Below are 16,657 nucleotides of genomic sequence, written 5' to 3'. Positions count from 1 at the left end.
GTGTTATCTGCTGAGGCGCAAGGTATTGAAAAGGAGATGTGACAACGCGCGTCATGGAAGCGCGGAGATGAATCTTGGAGATCAGCGCATAGCGCAGTTTGCCAATCGAGTACGGGTGAGCCTTCAGGCTAGGGGGGCAATCTTCGAGAACAAAGAATACTTGACATAATTCAAGTCAAGCAAAGGGCTCTTTGAGCGACGTGACATACAAAACGCCAGATCACGTGACGATTCCAGATGCTACAACTAATGGGCTTACCCTATATGAACAGCCTGGGAGATGGCCATTAATCAATACCTGTTAAGTGGATATCTTACAATACTTACTTTAAAGCTGATGTTTTATGTCTTTATGTTGAACTAGTTATCTTTAGTTTATTGTAACAATTAAAAACAAGAGTACTTCAATATAATTGATCCTACAACATGGCAATGTTTTGGTGTTTTTTTTATCACTCAGCCATCGCTGGTCAACTATTACCTAGGTACTTATGGGATGGGCGAAGAGAGGCTCTAAGATGTCAGCAAGATGTACTATGGCTGTAAAGTCCACCGCCAGCATCAAAAGAAGGATTGCAGCGGCTTACATCGAAGTTCATCAAGAGAGATTCTCCGAGCTTCTATCTTCAGACACAAGGCAATCGACTATTGAAAAGCATTCATGTATTCATTAAGGTGCATCGCCAACTTGAGACTCTTCTGGTAGCACATCCACTTATAGACAGTGTGCTCAATGCTATTTGCATATCTACTTGGCACTCAGGAAAACGCCGTTGTCGTCTATCCTGCCTTGTCCCTTGTCCAAGTTCAGAGCGTGGGACCAGTAATAACAACCTGACTTTTCGTTGCTAGTGTGATGACCAGAGTGCCAAGTCACGATGAAGAGGAAAACCTGGCAGCCTTTAGCAGCCTTCATATATGGGAGAATGATAATTAATCGTTCATCCAAGTCCTTCATCAGTATTTATAACAATAACGTATATGCTACTGTACAACTATGTTCATGACGTTGGAGCCCGGTTCTTACGATCACTGACGACTATTAGTGGTTTGACTTATGCCATGATATTGAATGACTTACGTGCTGAGTCTTCTGGAGAGCTGCTGCAATTTCTTGTCATTGTTGGCATCCTCGGCAGCCTTCTGAAGCGCGGTGTTTCGCTCCTCCTCCTGGTGCTTGACGACTTCTTCGTGAGTGGGCGGCAGCCTCTCGTTTTGTAAATCAACCTTTCGCGCATCCTCGAATCCATTGATTGCGTTCTTGAGGCCTTCGGCACCAAGCATGAGTGTTCCCGCGGGCAGTCTTCCACCAGATACAGTCTTGAGTTCTGTGACCTTCTCCGACTCCTCGCGAAGCACCTGGAATACACGAGACAGCCGACCGATGGCGAGAATCTTGTTCTTGATGGCTCTGCGTCGCACTTCAATCGACTCAGGGTCGTTGGACAAAGCTGGCGAAGCGGGGCCAGGCGAGGTTGAGGAGGGCGTCTCTTCTTTAAGTTCCTCCTCAGAACAGGTGCTGAGAATGGCGATGAGCATATCGGTGATCTTCTCTCCAACAAAAGGAAGAGACCAGGTGAAAACGTCCATGAAGTTGGGTAGCCAGTAAGGATGAGGAGTACAGTTGAACTGACGAATGTTCATAACGTTGTTCTCATACTTGAGTACTGCTGCCTTGTTGTTATAGACATCGAGGTAATTGGGGGCGGAGAAAATAGTCATAACACTTGGAAAACCGGTGGTTCGGGTCTTGCGGTACATGCGATAACCGGCATCTTGGGCCTCATGAGCACGGATAATAGAAAGAAGGTTGTTCTTTTCCAAGAAGGCGCAAGCAGCTGGATAGGAGAAGAAGTATGAGCATCCTCGGACATGGTTGTGTAAGAAATAGTCGCTTGTCTTCTCCTGGCCGAAGTCTTCGAGAGGATCAGCCCAGAGGATGTCGCACATAAGACCCTGAGTAGGGGGCTCGCGGAAACGATCAATCTATCAAGGTTAGTCGCAGACATGTGGGCAGGATGCGGTTCAACGAACGCTCTTCAAGTCGTCGAGTGTATGCAACTCGGGGCTCAATCCACCATGAATACAAAGAAACTGCTTGTTCATAACAGCAGCAAGGGGAAGAGCGCAGAACGACTCCATGCAGGCCTCGTAGATAGTCTCTGAGTATTTATGCTTGCATTCGAGTTTGAAGGTGAAGTAGTCAGTCAAATGGCGACATTCATGGTTTCCTCGCAACAGCCAGAGGGTCTTGGGGTAATGGATCTTCAGACACCAGAGGTAGAGGACACACTCTATGCTGAAGTAGCCTCGGTCGACATAGTCACCGAGGAAGAGGTATCGGGTCTCAGCGGGGTCACCTCCGACTTCAAACAGCTTCATCAGATCGTAGTACTGTCCATGCACGTCACCACAGACAGTAATGGGAGCGTCCATCTCCAGGAGGTTGGGCTCGGCGCGCAGAAGTTCGGTACCCTTCCTGATAATCCAAAGAGCCTGCTCTTCGGTAAGACGGCCCTCACGATAGAAATGCTGCTTAAGAAACTGAAGGTTGGGCTTGGAATGAGTGTCATCATCGAAGAATTGCTCGTCGGTAGGCTTGTACATGGCAGGTGCTTGGACATCTGTGAAAATGCGATAAATTAGAGTTAGTCAGAGTGCGAGAAGCTTATGAGAAAGACCATGGCTGTAATGTTGCAGGTACCATAATACAAGCCTGAGTGGTAGCTAGGAATATTGTGGACAAATCTGCGACAACATTTGTTGTCTATGATGATGGCGGGGTTGAGGCGGCGACAGCTGGAGGGGATATCACGAACCTTTGCACACACGCTCCAAGGTGCTGACCTGGGTGTTGTCCTCCATGGTGTGAATGGTAAAATCGATCTCAGGGACCGGCTTCTTCTCCTGAATGGCGCGAATGGCATTGTCGACCTGGACGTTGCGTCGCTCCTCAGTAGAGGGCGCAGTGTTGGCCTCGCCTTCAGAGTCCATGGTGGGCGGCTAGGGGGCAATGAGGCGAGAGGAGGATGGAGCTGGCGGCGGTGAAGGCGTTGATAGTAATGATCGATGAATGTGTGATACTTATAGAAACTTGCACAAAGAAACAATGCAATGCGACTATGTAGAAAGGCAGACGGCGATGCGCAAGGGAAGTTTCTGAGCAAATGCCGTGGCCGGGTTTGAAAGAAGGCGGTTACTGGATATAGGTAGGGCTGACCAGAAAGAGCGGCGGGAGGTCAGGTTGGAAGGTAAGAACTCAGCAGCCACTGCCAGTTGGGAGATGACGGTTGAGCGATTCTTCAGGAAGGGGCCACCGGGCTTAGGTACCCCGGGAGGGAGCTTAAGTACTGATCCAGCGTTGGCAGGTGGAGATATACGAGTGAATGCGGGCACAGTACTTACTCGCCTGGGCAGCTCTTCTGAATCTGACAGCTCCTCATGTTTCAATGACAGATGCTGACCTCGGCCCAATTAGAAGATAGCAGTAATTAAAGCAGGAGGCTCGCTCGCGTGGCCATCATTCGTTTACCAATGGAATGACACAGCTGAACTTTTCATTCTCTCTTTGCGCTACTGCGCAACGTTAATTGAGTCCTACGGGGAAGGGAAAGCTAAAGTACCGACCGACTGCCCTGAAACTTGCTGCTAAAATCGGATATTTGGCTGGACCTAGAGAATCTTATCAACGATCCAAGTGGGATAACGGTTTTGACGAAGAGAGCGGTGAATGGTGCAACATCTTTTACGGAGTACTTCGTAACATTCTGCGCATTTGCGCGCATATCAATGTATTTCGAACGAACCTATGCGGCCTTGAGCGTAGCCTACCAAAAAATCCCTGAGACAGAGGAATCCGAAATACGACGATGATTGACGAGGACCTGAATGTTCACATTCCTAGCCCGTGTTACGATCATCGACAGTTCATTATTACAGCTCGCCAACATGTCTTTGCCCTCTTGGCTGCTGAATAGTTCTTCCAGATGCAGATCATCGGAACCTTGCTTGGAACGGTCATTTCCTGATAAAGCCAACTTGGCGTCTCTGGCCTAAGATGATAACTTTGAGCACATTATCTGACCTCAGCCAAGTCTTAGGGTAGTTGCCAAAATGACTTGACATATGTATTCATATGCAATGTCATACCTTTAATATCTGTTCTCCAAACTCCCTTGCGCCAATACATGAGTAGTTAGGCAACTAGTCTTGCTATCCAAACATGGCATGGCATGGCATGGCATGAATGCTCAACTGCGAACATTCTGTATCCATCTTTAAGGAATACAGTAACCACCATCAACGACCAGGTCATGGCCAGTTGTAAAGGATGAGGCATCACTAGCCAGGTACAGGTAAGCTCCCTTAAGCTCTCCAGTTTCGCCTTGACGTCTGTCTATGGTGTTAGTCAACAGCAAGTCAAATTTCGATGCCAGTCCAGACTCACCCAGCGACTGTCTTTTCCTTGAAAACGTTCTTGACCTCCTCGCTGATAAAATCTGTGATCTCGGTCTTGATATATCCAGGTGATACAGTGTTGACACGAGCAAAGCCTGTCCATTCCACCGCCAGAGATTTACCTGAGATCATACAGTCAGCCGTCGAAACTCAGTTCTTCAAACGATATAACACTTACAGAAGTGGATTACGGCTGCCTTCGAAGCGTTGTATACTGCTTGCAATTGAGGAATGTTGACGATGCTTCCACTCATAGATGCTGTAGCAATGAAGCTGCCCGCCACAAAATTGGTCAATTTCTTTCCATCCAGCGTTGTGCCCTCCTTCTTCTGTCTTCGGAAATGTGCTCCTGCACTCTTGGCGCACCACATGACACCGTCCACATTGACCTCCATAACACGGCGAGCTCTCTCAGTTGGCCCGTCGATAAAGGGCCCGTCTTCCCAGGCAATACCGGAATTGGCCACAAACACATCTAGACGACCATTGAAGTCGGAGATGATGTCGTTAATGGCCTTGCCAACTGCTTCAGGTGAGATAACATTGACTTGGTATGCGCGGCCTGGTACTTCATAAGTCACGATGCCACCAACAAGGGATAGGCTGGCTTACACTTGACACCGTAGTCCTTTTCGATCTTCTCAGCTTCTTTCAGTGCTTGCTTATTGCTATTGTACCAAATAGCCACATTGGCGCCAGCCTCTGCCAGCCCTTGAGCAATGGCGAGGCCAATACCTGCACCAGCGCCGGAGACAATAGCTGTGCGACCTTTGAGAGAGAAGAGTGGAAGAACTCTGGAAGTATCTGGTACAGCCGTGTTGTCATGGTGAAATGCACCAGTTTTAGGATCCATAATTGCGAATCACGTTGAACTCAGACAATATTGAAGTTGTTACGCTCGAGCTTCTGGTGTTTGAGTGATAAGCTTCAGGTCGACAAGGTTACGGACCCAAATCAATATTTATAGGGCACCGTCATACTTTATATAGTCCTGTAACTTTTGTCCAATACCAAACATCCTCGGCTCTTCTCCCAATTGAATATTTATTCTCATTTTGCGACATTTTATTGACGGACCAAACCACACCAGACCAAGAATCTCTCACAGCCCTTGTCCCTTCAGTGGACCCAACGCACTGTATTACCTTGAGGTCTGGAGGTTAGCAAGGCACAAAGCCGTCTCCACCGTCTGGCGCACCTATGAACAGGCGTCATTCACAGATTAGCCGTTGTAAGACTTGATGCTTTGTGACACGCTGTAACAGCTTCGTGGAGAAATGCCTTTAGTGTGACTGCTATTTCTGTCAGGGCCCGGATGTTCACTTTCGGCCCTGCTACTGTCCATTCAGCTCTGATCAATTTTCCATATCTCGCCGGGTTGAGTCTGTCAAGTGGCTGAATGGATTTCGCGGGGTTACAGCGTCCCCCGCCATTAGCAGCTGTGCCAAATTTGACATAACCTTGTCTCTGCATTCAGGCTGGCGATTATCGCGGATAAAATGACGCCTCTATCTGTCTAACATTGAATGACACAGACACGACCTGCTACAGCCGGGGAGTTATGTAACTAGAGCTCTGGTTCATGAGTCTGACTGGTAAATTCAACAGCCATCCAGCTAAAATCGAATCGCTTCCTTATTTACCAGGCTTCAACTTTCTCTATGGCAGGCGCTTCTTGTTGGGGAGCTCCAGTAACGTCTTTGATGCCCTTGCCCCCATTGTAACCCATCCTCGCTCTGTTGTTGTAGCTACGTCCAGCGACCCGACCTCTTGGGGTGTTTGTCACCCGATAGCAAGACACGAAGTCATCATAGGGGACTGTTGAGTGGAGGGTCAGCCAATATGCAAAGTTCAGAGCATTAATAGAAGACCTACTGTAGGCGCCGCAGATTCGCCGAATACCCTTGAACGCACTTCTGCCGTGCAAAATTCGCCAATTGTTGAAGACTAGAAAAGGTCAATATGTGACTGTAATTTCAGCAAGGCATCTCTCCACTTACTGGCGATCTTTCCAGGTTCTAACTTGAACCAATATTCATTCTCTTTGCGGCGCAATATCTCATTCCACACCCGAGCCGCGGCGTACCAGTCCTTAGCCTCGTAGGGATTCACAGCACCACGATCATCGTTATTCCAACGAATTCGCTTCAGATGCCCGCCTGCCTCCTGCTCAATGACAGGATACACCTTGTCTGGAGAGATAGATATCCCTACGTTACCGCTTGCATGCCACGGCAGCTCAACTTGGGCCAGAGTTTTGAAAGCCCAAGGGTTCTCCTTTCTTAGAGTTATGGCAGCATTGAAGCCGTCAACAAGGAGCGACTCTCCGCCTAAGGACTCCCCTTCCTCAAGCGCTTCACCCGGAGCTGGCTCGTGTGAGAGACAGTGAAATGCTTGTAAGCCTGCAGGCTCGGTAAAATATGTAGTATCTGTATGAGCTGGCAGAGCGAGGTTTGTATAAGCTGTATCAGCCATAGAAAGATCTGGCGTAAAGTCGTAAAAGCCGCCATAGTGTGTATTTCTGATCGGACCCAGGCGCTTTAGGAGATCTTCCGTGGACTCGGGATAGACTGGTGCATCTGTAACGAAGCAGAAGCCGTGAATACGCTAAGATACATAAGCTATTGCACCATGGTTATAAGGTTCAAAATGCCCTACAATCTTTCTCGTGAGCTCACCAATGGCTCCCCAACCGTGGTCGACGAAGAATTGGTTGTAAGGAACTGAGGGTGGCTGAGTCTCAATGGATGAGTCCCACAATCGGATCATACTAAACTGTTAGAGATCTCGACTTTGCAAGTAGGTTAGTGATGACGAGCTTACTGATCCTTACCAAACTCTTCGGCGTATGCTCCTTTGAACCAGCAGTGGAGGTATGACAGCGGATGTTGGCTTTCGTGGCCATCAGACCCTAATGGCAGTCAGCTTTTATCGATAACGCCACCTAAAATCAAATCGGCTCTTACAGTTAACATGGACTTTGTCCTCTGTTTCTTTGAAATCGACGACCTTGAGGTCCTCCTCTCTCAACTAAGCCGTGTATCAGTTAGCTACATGGCGCTCAATGTGACGTAGAATTAAGTGGTCACCCACCTGGAAAGTGTCAACATTCCTTTGCTTTGTATCCTGATTAACGCATTGGCTGCACTGGCAGTTATCCCTAGAAACCCATGAGCTTTAAGCAAGCGATTAAGAGTGGCCGTCTACTCACCGTAACCAAATATTAGGACTTCACCCCAAGACCAAATGTTAGCGACCTCAATCTCGTAAGCGCAGCTTCACTTACAAGGTGCGATATTGGGTCGTACTTTTGCCATCCAAGACCTGGCGTTCCATGCGAATCTGAGATGTTTCTGTACGGTGAATAGTTGTTTTGTGGGCGGACTTTTGGATTTGTATCCCGTTTTGTGATTGGGCTTCCCTTTGCCTTCTTTTGGCTTCCTGGGATAGCATAGAGCCCAGACTGTACGTTTTCTTCCCAGAGACTGCGGCGCTTAAAGGACCAGGACGGCCAAGAAGCCAGGTGCTGTGGATAATATAGCAATTAGCATAGTTGGGAGAGTCATGAGAGTATCAAATTACCCTGGACATCGAGCAAGTCGGCTGAACATTGCGATGGAGTTGATAGATCGTAAATGTTAGTAGAGATCTTGTTTCAGGGTCAATGGTTATGAAGGAGCAGTCGCATGATACAGCGCCTTCTTTTCCCAGCTGCATATACCTCGGTATATATCGGTAGCCCTAACATTCGCATCAGGATTCTCCGATGACCCGAGTTCGTGTGAGTCGACAAAGTAAAGGGCGTTTCTGTTCAATGACATGGCACGTGCATAGGTGGAGCTCAACTACTACCTACTACTAACACTCCTACCAGCTACTGTGTACCTACTTACCTCTTACCTACCAGTAGGCTACTAGTATGTAATGTTGCATTTAAATACTTGAAATATTCACTTTGTTTCTGTTCTGACAACTTTGCCTGCTACTGGGATTTCGAAGCATGGTTTAATGGACGGGCAGGCGCTTGAAAAAGTGTGAACCCTTTGCTAAGTTCACTTATCATTAAGCGCGGATTAAAAAACAAGAGCCACACATTTGTCATTTCCACTGAGGAAACTTCTTATTATAGATGTGTATGACGGATGCTTTCCTTTGCCCAATTGAATCTTTTTTGTCAAAGTGTTCGGGGAGATGAGAGTTACGTCAACAGCCGCTCCAAAGGCACGATGTGCTAACCATCATAATAAATCAGGCAGGATGAGCAAGGACAAATAAGGAAGATCGCTGCATCATTGACAGAGGTCAATGGCAGGAACGGATGTAAAGAGATATGGGGTGTTCTTTATTACATCAATGTATATTTTCTTAAAGGTTGAGAGTTTTAGTTTACAGTTGCCAGCGTTATTGAAGGTGGGGATATTTGTTCTACCAAAAATATAACCACACCATGATCGACAAGGTGCCACAGGATATAACTTCTGCTCGTATGTTTCGACAGCCAACACCTCGTAATGCACCAGGTGATAGTTCTCGATTAATCTTGCGATTGCCTTGAAGTCTGCAGACCTTTCACTTATTGGAACAGGCAGTTTCAATTGAGAAATCTTAGCTCGATGCTTATGCTCCTCTATAATAGGTAACTTAGTTAAAGTAATCGGGATGCATAGACCATGCGACATGGACTCGAACTATTAAAACTCCAGTTAGGTATCAACCCCAACTTCCACGAACGAAAAGCAAGCGCAAACCATTCGCCTGAACAGTGAAAAAGCTGTCCGTCCCACAGTCGTACCCGTTGGGACGACATCCAACAACAGGGCCAACATCACGGCAGTAGAGCTACTCGCCTCGGAGGCGAATATGCCCAGTGAAAGCGATGTGATGTGTAGCATCGGCGAGTTTTTGAGCTCTCAAATTCGTTGAGCAAAACTATGGTTTTCTGAAGACCTCAAGCGGCACACAGAGCTCAAATCGAGTACACTTTCTGGGCAAGCTCCAAAAGATCAAAGAAAGCCTCACGGTCCAAGTCTGTTTTGGAAAGCCCAAGTCCAAGGACCAGTATTCGTCGGTCGTCAGGAGATCTGAGACAAATCTGGCTGGCAATTTGTGCTGCATAAAGTTGACCGAGAGTTTCACGCTCCTCACCCCCTCCGCCAAATAGCGTTATTGGTGTGAGATGTGTTGATGGAAGAAGGCCTTTGCTTGAGCTGGGAAGATTCATTTCAACAACTCCAGATGATGACCCTGTTAAGGGAACTTGTATCTGTTACGGTGTCAGCTATGGCAGAGCTTGAAGACTCGGAGTACTCAATTACCCATTGTGAAAGTCGACCTTCTTGGGAGATAGTGATGAGTATCTTGTCGGCGAAACCGGTGTATGCAACCTCTGTAGCTATGCCATTCACGAGACCTGAAACCTCTCTAGATCTCGAAGGAAAAGAGTCTTCCCTAACATCAACAGTCGCCATGTTTGAAGAAGTATTATGCTTGAGTAGAGTTTAGCTGTAGCTTTGAAACCCATTCGAGCTAGTTCCATGCCGCTGAGCTAGGCGGCCCCACCACCCCGCACTATACCTAAAGCAGGTTCAGGTTCTAGCGGTAATTTACGGCAGAACGACTTTGATCCCAAAATTTCATGAAATTCATCGTCGGATCTGCGCCTTGGGTGTATCCTCCAACGTATCAATATTTCATGCCATTTTCGCAAAAATTATTGTCAATTCGCTAGACAATAATTCAAACAATATTCAAAATGGCCAAATACGTTCCTCGTCAACGCAAGCACAAAGTTCTCGCCCGTGAACGAGCCAAGGAGAATGCTCAGCATGAAATCCAGGATAATCCAAACCAGGAGATTCTCCTGCCGACGGCCAAGGCTGATCGTGAGGCCAGAAAGGCACAGATGAAGGCAGAGCTCCGCCAAGAAGGCGCGAAGATGAGCGGGAAAAAAGCCAAGCGATTAGAGAAATATATTGAGGGCAAGCTGCGCAAGGATGAGTCCCGCGAGCTGATGGCCAAACTTGCTGAGCAACAAATCGACACAACCTTGTTCTCGAGCAGCCGAGTTCTTGGCCAGGGTCGCGAAACCAAGAAGGAGGCATTGAGGCGGGCTATGAGAGAAGAGAAGGCTGGTTTGGAGGGTGGCGAGGAGGAGAGAAACGAGATTCTTCTCGAGAAGCGAAAAGAGCTGAATGCGGATGAAGAGATCCCGAGCGATGAGAGTGACGAATCTGAGCCCGACGAACAAGAGTCATCCAAGCCCACCTCAACTCCCGCGCCCACACCCACACCCAAAGAGTCAGATCAACCGAAAACAGAAACCTCTGCGCCAACAATTGGTTCGGGTCTGAAGAGACCGCTCGAGGTCGACGACGAAGGACGACCGGTAATCAAAAAGCGCCAGAAGCGAGGCGGAGTCAAATCAAAATTCTCCCTGGCGCCAGTCGAAACACCACTTGAGCTCGAGTCGGAAGAAGCCGACAGTGTTGCAAGTGATAGCGATAGCGACGAGTGGAATGGTTTCAGCGACGACTCGGCTGACAAGGATAACATCGCCGAGGATGACAACGAAAGCGATGAGGAAGAAGAAGATGAATCCAGTGAGGAACCCGAAGAGTCTGATGAGGACATGGAAGACGCAGACGAGAACAAAGCACAGAGGTCATCGTCTTTCAAGGCATGGGCACACCAACAACGAAACGAAGCTCTAGGTTATAAATCCATCGAGGGGACCACAACAAATCTTGAACTACCCAAGCCAGAAAACTTTGTTCCCCGAGCCCCTGAGCAAGATCCTTTACCGATGGAACTGCAACCAACGCAGAATATCAACCGAAAGGTTTACAGCGTGACGGTTACGAGAATACCAGAAGTCCAAGAGGCTAGGTTAAAACTTCCTGTGGTATCAGAGGAACAAAGGATAATGGAAGCAATTCATAACCATGACATTGTCGTTGTTTGCGGTTCCACAGGTTCCGGAAAGACTACTCAAATTCCTCAGTTCTTGTATGAATCTGGTTATGGTTCGCCCGACTCGCCAACGCCTGGTATGATTGGCATCACTCAGCCCCGTCGAGTCGCTGCTGTCAGTATGTCGAAGCGAGTTGGTGAGGAACTTGGTGATAAGTCTGAGGTGGTGGCCTACCAGATCCGCTTTGAGGGCACAGTTGATCCTAAAACGGCCATCAAGTTCATGACTGATGGTGTCTTGCTACGAGAAGTTGCGCAGGATATCACACTGAAGAAGTATTCGGCCATTGTCATCGATGAAGCTCATGAGAGAAGCGTCAACACGGATATATTGATTGGTATGCTCAGCCGAGTTATCAAGCTCCGAGCTGAGCTAGCAGCAGAGGATCCTACGGTCAAACCTTTGAAACTCATCATCATGTCTGCTACATTGCGGATAGAAGATCTTACCATGAATCCGACACTGTTTGCTACTCCACCGCCAGTATTGGAGGTTGAGGGCCGACAACATCCTGTCACCATTCATTTCTCCCGAAGAACTCAGCATGATTATGTGGAAGAGGCCTTCAGAAAAATTTGCAGAGGTCACAAGAAATTACCACCTGGTGATATCCTTGTGTTCTTAACTGGCCGCAACGAGATCCTAGAGCTCAGCAAGAAGCTAAAGGCTACATTTGGCGGTCCAAAGACCGCGGATGGACCCAAAGTACAAATTTCTGCTAGCGAGGCTCCCATTGAGGTCGAGGATATTGAGTTTGGAGACGTGGATGACCGTAATGGCGATGATTTTGATGAGATACCTACAGATGACGAAAACGAAGACGATGAGGATGAGTTCCAGATCGAAGAGGACCAGGAGGTTGCACCATTAAAGATGCGAGTTTTACCTCTTTACTCTTTGCTTCCAACACGCGAGCAGATGAGAGTCTTTGAGGCAGCACCTGAGGGTACACGAAACATCATCTTGGCAACCAACGTTGCGGAAACCAGTTTGACTATTCCTGGTATTCGATATGTCTTTGACTGCGGACGGTCAAAAGAGAGACAGTATGATCGTCTAAGTGGAGTTCAAAGCTACGATATTGGATGGATCAGCAAAGCCAGCGCAAACCAGCGATCTGGTCGTGCTGGCCGTACCGGTCCTGGCCATTGTTACAGGCTCTACTCCTCTGCAGTATATGAGAGAGATTTCCCACCTTTCACCGACCCTGAGTTGTTGCGAATGCCTATTGAGGGTATCGTGCTACAGCTCAAGGCGATGAACCTGCAGCATGTTGTCAATTTCCCCTTTCCCACACCACCTGATCGACGAGCCCTTGCTAAGTCTGAGAAACTGTTGACATATCTATCTGCTATCTCCTCGGCAGGACAAGTTACGCAGATTGGTCAAACCATGTCTGTGTTCCCTCTGTCTCCCAGGTTTGCGCGCATATTGTTAGTTGGCCATCTTCATGACTGTATCCACTACACAATTGCTCTTGTTGCTGGTTTATCAGCCGCCGAAACCTTCATGCCTGAGAACCAAGCAATTCCTGCGCTCGCAGCGAAGGATGATACCGCTATTCGTACAACATCAGATGTCATTGCCGAAGATCGTCAAGCCAATGTGCGAAAGATGTTTAACGAAGTTCACAAGAACTTTTGTTACCTAGATGATAAATCCGATGCTATCAAACTTCTGCAAGTCGTGGGTGAGTTTGCGCATGAGCCTACAGAAGAATGGTGTGAGAGTCATTTTGTTCGATACAAGGTGCTTAAGGAAATACAGCAGTTGCGACGGCAAATCACAGAGTTGTTGAGGACAAATGTTTCGGCTTTTACCAACTTGAAATACCAGGACAAGCTGGATCCCCCATCTCCCAAACAGGTCGCTGCGCTGAAGCAAATGGTCGCGGCCGGCTTCGTGGATCAGGTTGCTATTCGAGCAGATCTTACACCCAACCCTCCTGAGCAATTTCGCAAGCCTCGCCGGTCCATCGATGTTCCATATATCCCCTTGATTCCTATCCATGCTGGCAAGGAGGTTGAAAGCGACCGTGCAGTATACATCCATCCCACCTCACCTCTTGCCCACATTAGTATTCAGGAATGCCCCGAGTACATCGTTTACTCTTATCTACAGCGAGCTGCGCAATCAGTTGATGCAGAGAAGCGTCCCAAGACAAGAATGCATGCCCTTACAGACGTAACTGGCGGGCAACTAGCAGGATTGGCCAAGGGAACGCCCCTTATCACCTACGGCAAGCCGATCAAGGAGCTCAAGGCTACAAAGGGCACGGATGGAGCTACAGTACGGGAGTGCTTCGTGGTTCCATATTTGAGAGCCGAGAGCACTGGTGGTCAAGGATGGCCTCTACCCGCGAAGAAGGTGAAGCAGAGAAAGGTTCCTGGCAAGGGATGGGTTGTGGAGTAGACGTTACAGATATGAGAGATACTTTCGATAATTTAATCTTGAAATAGACAAGATACCTCGTGGTTTACACAAAATTGAATTCATGCATCTCGGCAGTCAACGTGTTGTGTGATTGGGTGATCTCGGTGTCATTGTGTAAGCATGCCGACAACTGTGCTGGTATGTCTATATACTGTTTTACTGTCTCTTACTTACAATGGCTTTGGAAAGGAATCTACGACCCAACAAAGAAGAGCCATGAAGCCACCCCTGAATTCGATCACTTATAAATACCAGCTTCCGTGGCCTGTGGCTGTTGGCGAGAGAACAGCTAAAATATATGATCAATCAAGATGTTGGAGTTACTCATGATGGACGGCCTGGGTTTAGAGGTTCCATTGTCAATGTTGGAAGTAACCTTGGTCTTTTAGGGAAACCAGACACTCGTGAGAATATATTATGCCTTAAACAGGCTATACTATGAGTTAGGGACGTTAACACAGATGACAAGGGCACAATAATGAACTCTATTGGGGTATCAAATTCCTGTATAAAACTAAAAACATCACTTTTCCCCAGGTCAACGCCACGCTCTTGCTGGTAATAACTCAAGACGCAGCTGGTGTGCTAGTAGAGTTTGCCATTTTGCTCTTCTTACGCTTAGGCTTGGGAGCAGTCGCTGATTTAGGTGTTCTCTCCTTACTCTCCTTGCTCTCCTTCTTATCATCGATCTTTGTATTGATCGTCGGCGCATTGATACTCCTAATAGGGCCATCCGTCTTTGCGATTTGTGGTGGTTTGCGGCCCGTTGTTGTGAGGTGAAACTCTCCTGGGCGACCTGTAATAGGGTTCTCGTCAATGTATTCGCCCCCGTACTTCATGTGAATCATGAAAGACTCTTCCGCTAGTCTTTCTAGCGACTTCTCATCATCTTTCTGCGCGGCTGCTGCAGGGGCAGCCGGACCTTTGCTAGCTTCATCTGATACAGGCATCGGGGTCGCCGCTGCAGAGTTCTGGATCCTTGGTTTTGCTGATGTCTTGGCTGATGGGAACTGGTAAAAATTACCCATAGAGGGGCCCCATTTTCTGACTGACTCAGCAGTTGTCACGGCGTTGGTAACTTGCGAAGATATCGTCAACTATCACAGTGAGGTTAGAACTGTTCACAAAACAACTGCTGCAAAGAACATACAATTCTTGTTGAAAGAATGGCACTGAGAGTTGGCGCCATATAGATATTCTCCCCCACAACAAAGTACGTAGCGTGAACAGTAATCTCGTCGTCGTCATAGGCTGACTTTCGTCTCGTTTGCTTGCGAATGACCCATACACCTGTACCGGCTCCAGGACCAGTTTCAGCAGGCTCTTCGACAACCCTGAACTCAAGCCCTGACATGGTGTTGAGATGTGTCTCGAAAGCTTCGCGCGTCTGAATGACTGGATACATCGATGGTACGTTCATGGCTTGGTTATATACAACGGCGTTGTTCGATGTGCGCTCGAAAAAGGGCGATTCTGCGAAGTAAAAGAGGATGGTATTATTGTGCAGGCCGCCCATTTGTTGAATCGCCATGGGAGAGCGCCATTGGATCTCGTCGAGGGGGGGATCGTTTGGATTCGACATTATGAGGAGTCGAGATTATTGCGTTAGTATTGTTTAGGTAGGTTCCTTTGTTGTATTTGTTGCTATGATGGTAATATGTTCTTGGAGTTCGTTCAGTGTGAAGGTTCAAGAAACGTACTGAAGCTCCAGCTCTATTTGACGTGGGGTTCCGCTTCTAACGCGTTACAAGGCGGCAGTGTTCCGCTCCAGCGACCCGTCCAGTAAGAGGCGCCGCGCATCAATTTCAACTTCTAACCTTCAACCTCACAATCCTCGCAGTTCACAACGACGAAAAGAAAATCATCCACACATCGACATCACAAAGGGTCCTCATCTAGATAAGGCCATCAGCACCAAAACACAGCATGGATCTGCTTTCAAGTATTCGCAAGACCGGTTCAAGAGGAGGCGTTAACTTTAGCTGGGATGAGGTCGCAAGCTCTTCACACCGCGAAAACTATCTCGGCCACAGTCTCAAGGCACCTGTTGGACGCTGGCAAAAGGGCCGCGATCTCAACTGGTATGCCAAAGCGGAGGACGATTCTGGAGAACCCAATGAAGATGGTGAGACGGAGGAGGAGCGCCGAGAGAGAGAACGAAAGGAAGAATTGCGCAAAATCAAGGAGGCTGAGGAGGACGCTATCGCAAAAGCCCTAGGCTTACCACCCCCCGTACGGAACTCTTCCGGTGCGAACGCAGTAGAGGTTGATCCCAGTAAACGAAAGATTGGCCCGGAAAGCGGCCCTCCTGGGGAAGCTGTGAACGAAAAGAGGGAAAGCTCAAGACGTCATGACGATACCGACAGGCGAGAACGTCGAAGACATCGAAGTCACGATCGCGTTCACGATCGCGAGCGCCGCCATCGACGACACAGGAGGAGCCGAAGTCGCGACCGTGATGGAGACAGAGAACGAGATGAAGACAGACCAAGGCACAGACACAGAGATAGGGATGGTGATAAGGAAAGTAGCCATGGCCATAGACGCCACCGTGAGGGTCATCGAAGGAGAGGTACTGAGGAAGACGAACGACGATACATGGATAGGAGCAGGGAGCGCCGCCGATCAAGATCGAGAGATAGACGCAGGCGCAGTGCCAGCCCTAGACCTCATCGTCGAGACTAAAGTCACAACTTCTGGCCTTGAACTCAAAAACTGTCGAATATGAGATACCCCTTCCAGAGAAATTAAAGAAAAGCGTCAAGTCAGCATTTGTATCCATCTTGCGTGCAAATC

The 16,657-nt window shown here is 48.1% G+C and overlaps 7 protein-coding genes across 7 annotated transcripts; 2 read left to right on the top strand and 5 right to left on the bottom strand.

The window, feature by feature from the left end:
• Positions 1-748: 748 nt before the first annotated feature.
• FSUBG_5770 (serine threonine phosphatase 2B catalytic subunit) lies at positions 749-2,994 on the bottom strand (the record flags this gene model as incomplete). Its single annotated transcript, XM_036683902.1, has 4 exons — positions 749-848; positions 1,082-1,986; positions 2,035-2,624; positions 2,820-2,994. 4 exons carry the CDS (start codon positions 2,992-2,994, stop codon positions 749-751), a joined length of 1,770 nt encoding a protein of 589 aa, XP_036538759.1.
• Positions 2,995-4,277: 1,283 nt separating this feature from the next.
• Positions 4,278-5,311, bottom strand: FSUBG_5769 (sorbitol utilization sou1; the record flags this gene model as incomplete). The annotated part of the gene is made up of 4 exons (XM_036683900.1): positions 4,278-4,392; positions 4,448-4,580; positions 4,637-5,020; positions 5,071-5,311. 4 exons carry the CDS (start codon positions 5,309-5,311, stop codon positions 4,278-4,280), a joined length of 873 nt encoding a protein of 290 aa, XP_036538758.1.
• Positions 5,312-6,025: 714 nt separating this feature from the next.
• FSUBG_5768 (trimethyllysine hydroxylase) lies at positions 6,026-8,049 on the bottom strand (the record flags this gene model as incomplete). Its single annotated transcript, XM_036683899.1, has 8 exons — positions 6,026-6,050; positions 6,102-6,405; positions 6,459-7,037; positions 7,137-7,228; positions 7,282-7,369; positions 7,425-7,488; positions 7,745-7,984; positions 8,041-8,049. The coding sequence occupies 8 exons, from the start codon at positions 8,047-8,049 to the stop codon at positions 6,026-6,028; spliced, it is 1,401 nt and encodes a 466-aa protein (XP_036538757.1).
• Positions 8,050-9,424: 1,375 nt separating this feature from the next.
• Positions 9,425-9,926, bottom strand: FSUBG_5767 (uncharacterized protein; the record flags this gene model as incomplete). Its single annotated transcript, XM_036683898.1, has 2 exons — positions 9,425-9,721; positions 9,774-9,926. 2 exons carry the CDS (start codon positions 9,924-9,926, stop codon positions 9,425-9,427), a joined length of 450 nt encoding a protein of 149 aa, XP_036538756.1.
• Positions 9,927-10,210: 284 nt separating this feature from the next.
• On the top strand, positions 10,211-13,840 carry FSUBG_5766 (ECM16 DEAH-box RNA helicase; the record flags this gene model as incomplete). Its single annotated transcript, XM_036683897.1, has 1 exon — positions 10,211-13,840. The coding sequence occupies one exon, from the start codon at positions 10,211-10,213 to the stop codon at positions 13,838-13,840; it is 3,630 nt and encodes a 1,209-aa protein (XP_036538755.1).
• Positions 13,841-14,427: 587 nt separating this feature from the next.
• Positions 14,428-15,443, bottom strand: FSUBG_5765 (RNA polymerase II transcriptional regulation mediator MED6; the record flags this gene model as incomplete). Its single annotated transcript, XM_036683896.1, has 2 exons — positions 14,428-14,958; positions 15,012-15,443. 2 exons carry the CDS (start codon positions 15,441-15,443, stop codon positions 14,428-14,430), a joined length of 963 nt encoding a protein of 320 aa, XP_036538754.1.
• A 344-nt stretch (positions 15,444-15,787) lies between these two features.
• On the top strand, positions 15,788-16,546 carry FSUBG_5764 (multiple myeloma tumor-associated 2 like; the record flags this gene model as incomplete). The annotated part of the gene is made up of 1 exon (XM_036683895.1): positions 15,788-16,546. One exon carries the CDS (start codon positions 15,788-15,790, stop codon positions 16,544-16,546), a length of 759 nt encoding a protein of 252 aa, XP_036538753.1.
• Between the last annotated feature and the right edge of the window lie 111 nt (positions 16,547-16,657).

Source organism: Fusarium subglutinans, assembly GCF_013396075.1.
Source record: "Fusarium subglutinans strain NRRL 66333 chromosome Unknown NRRL66333_c0000058, whole genome shotgun sequence".
NCBI classification, from domain to species: Eukaryota; Fungi; Ascomycota; class Sordariomycetes; order Hypocreales; family Nectriaceae; genus Fusarium; species Fusarium subglutinans.
Note: the sequence above shows the minus strand (reverse complement) of the source record. Positions and strands in the feature narration are given on the sequence as shown.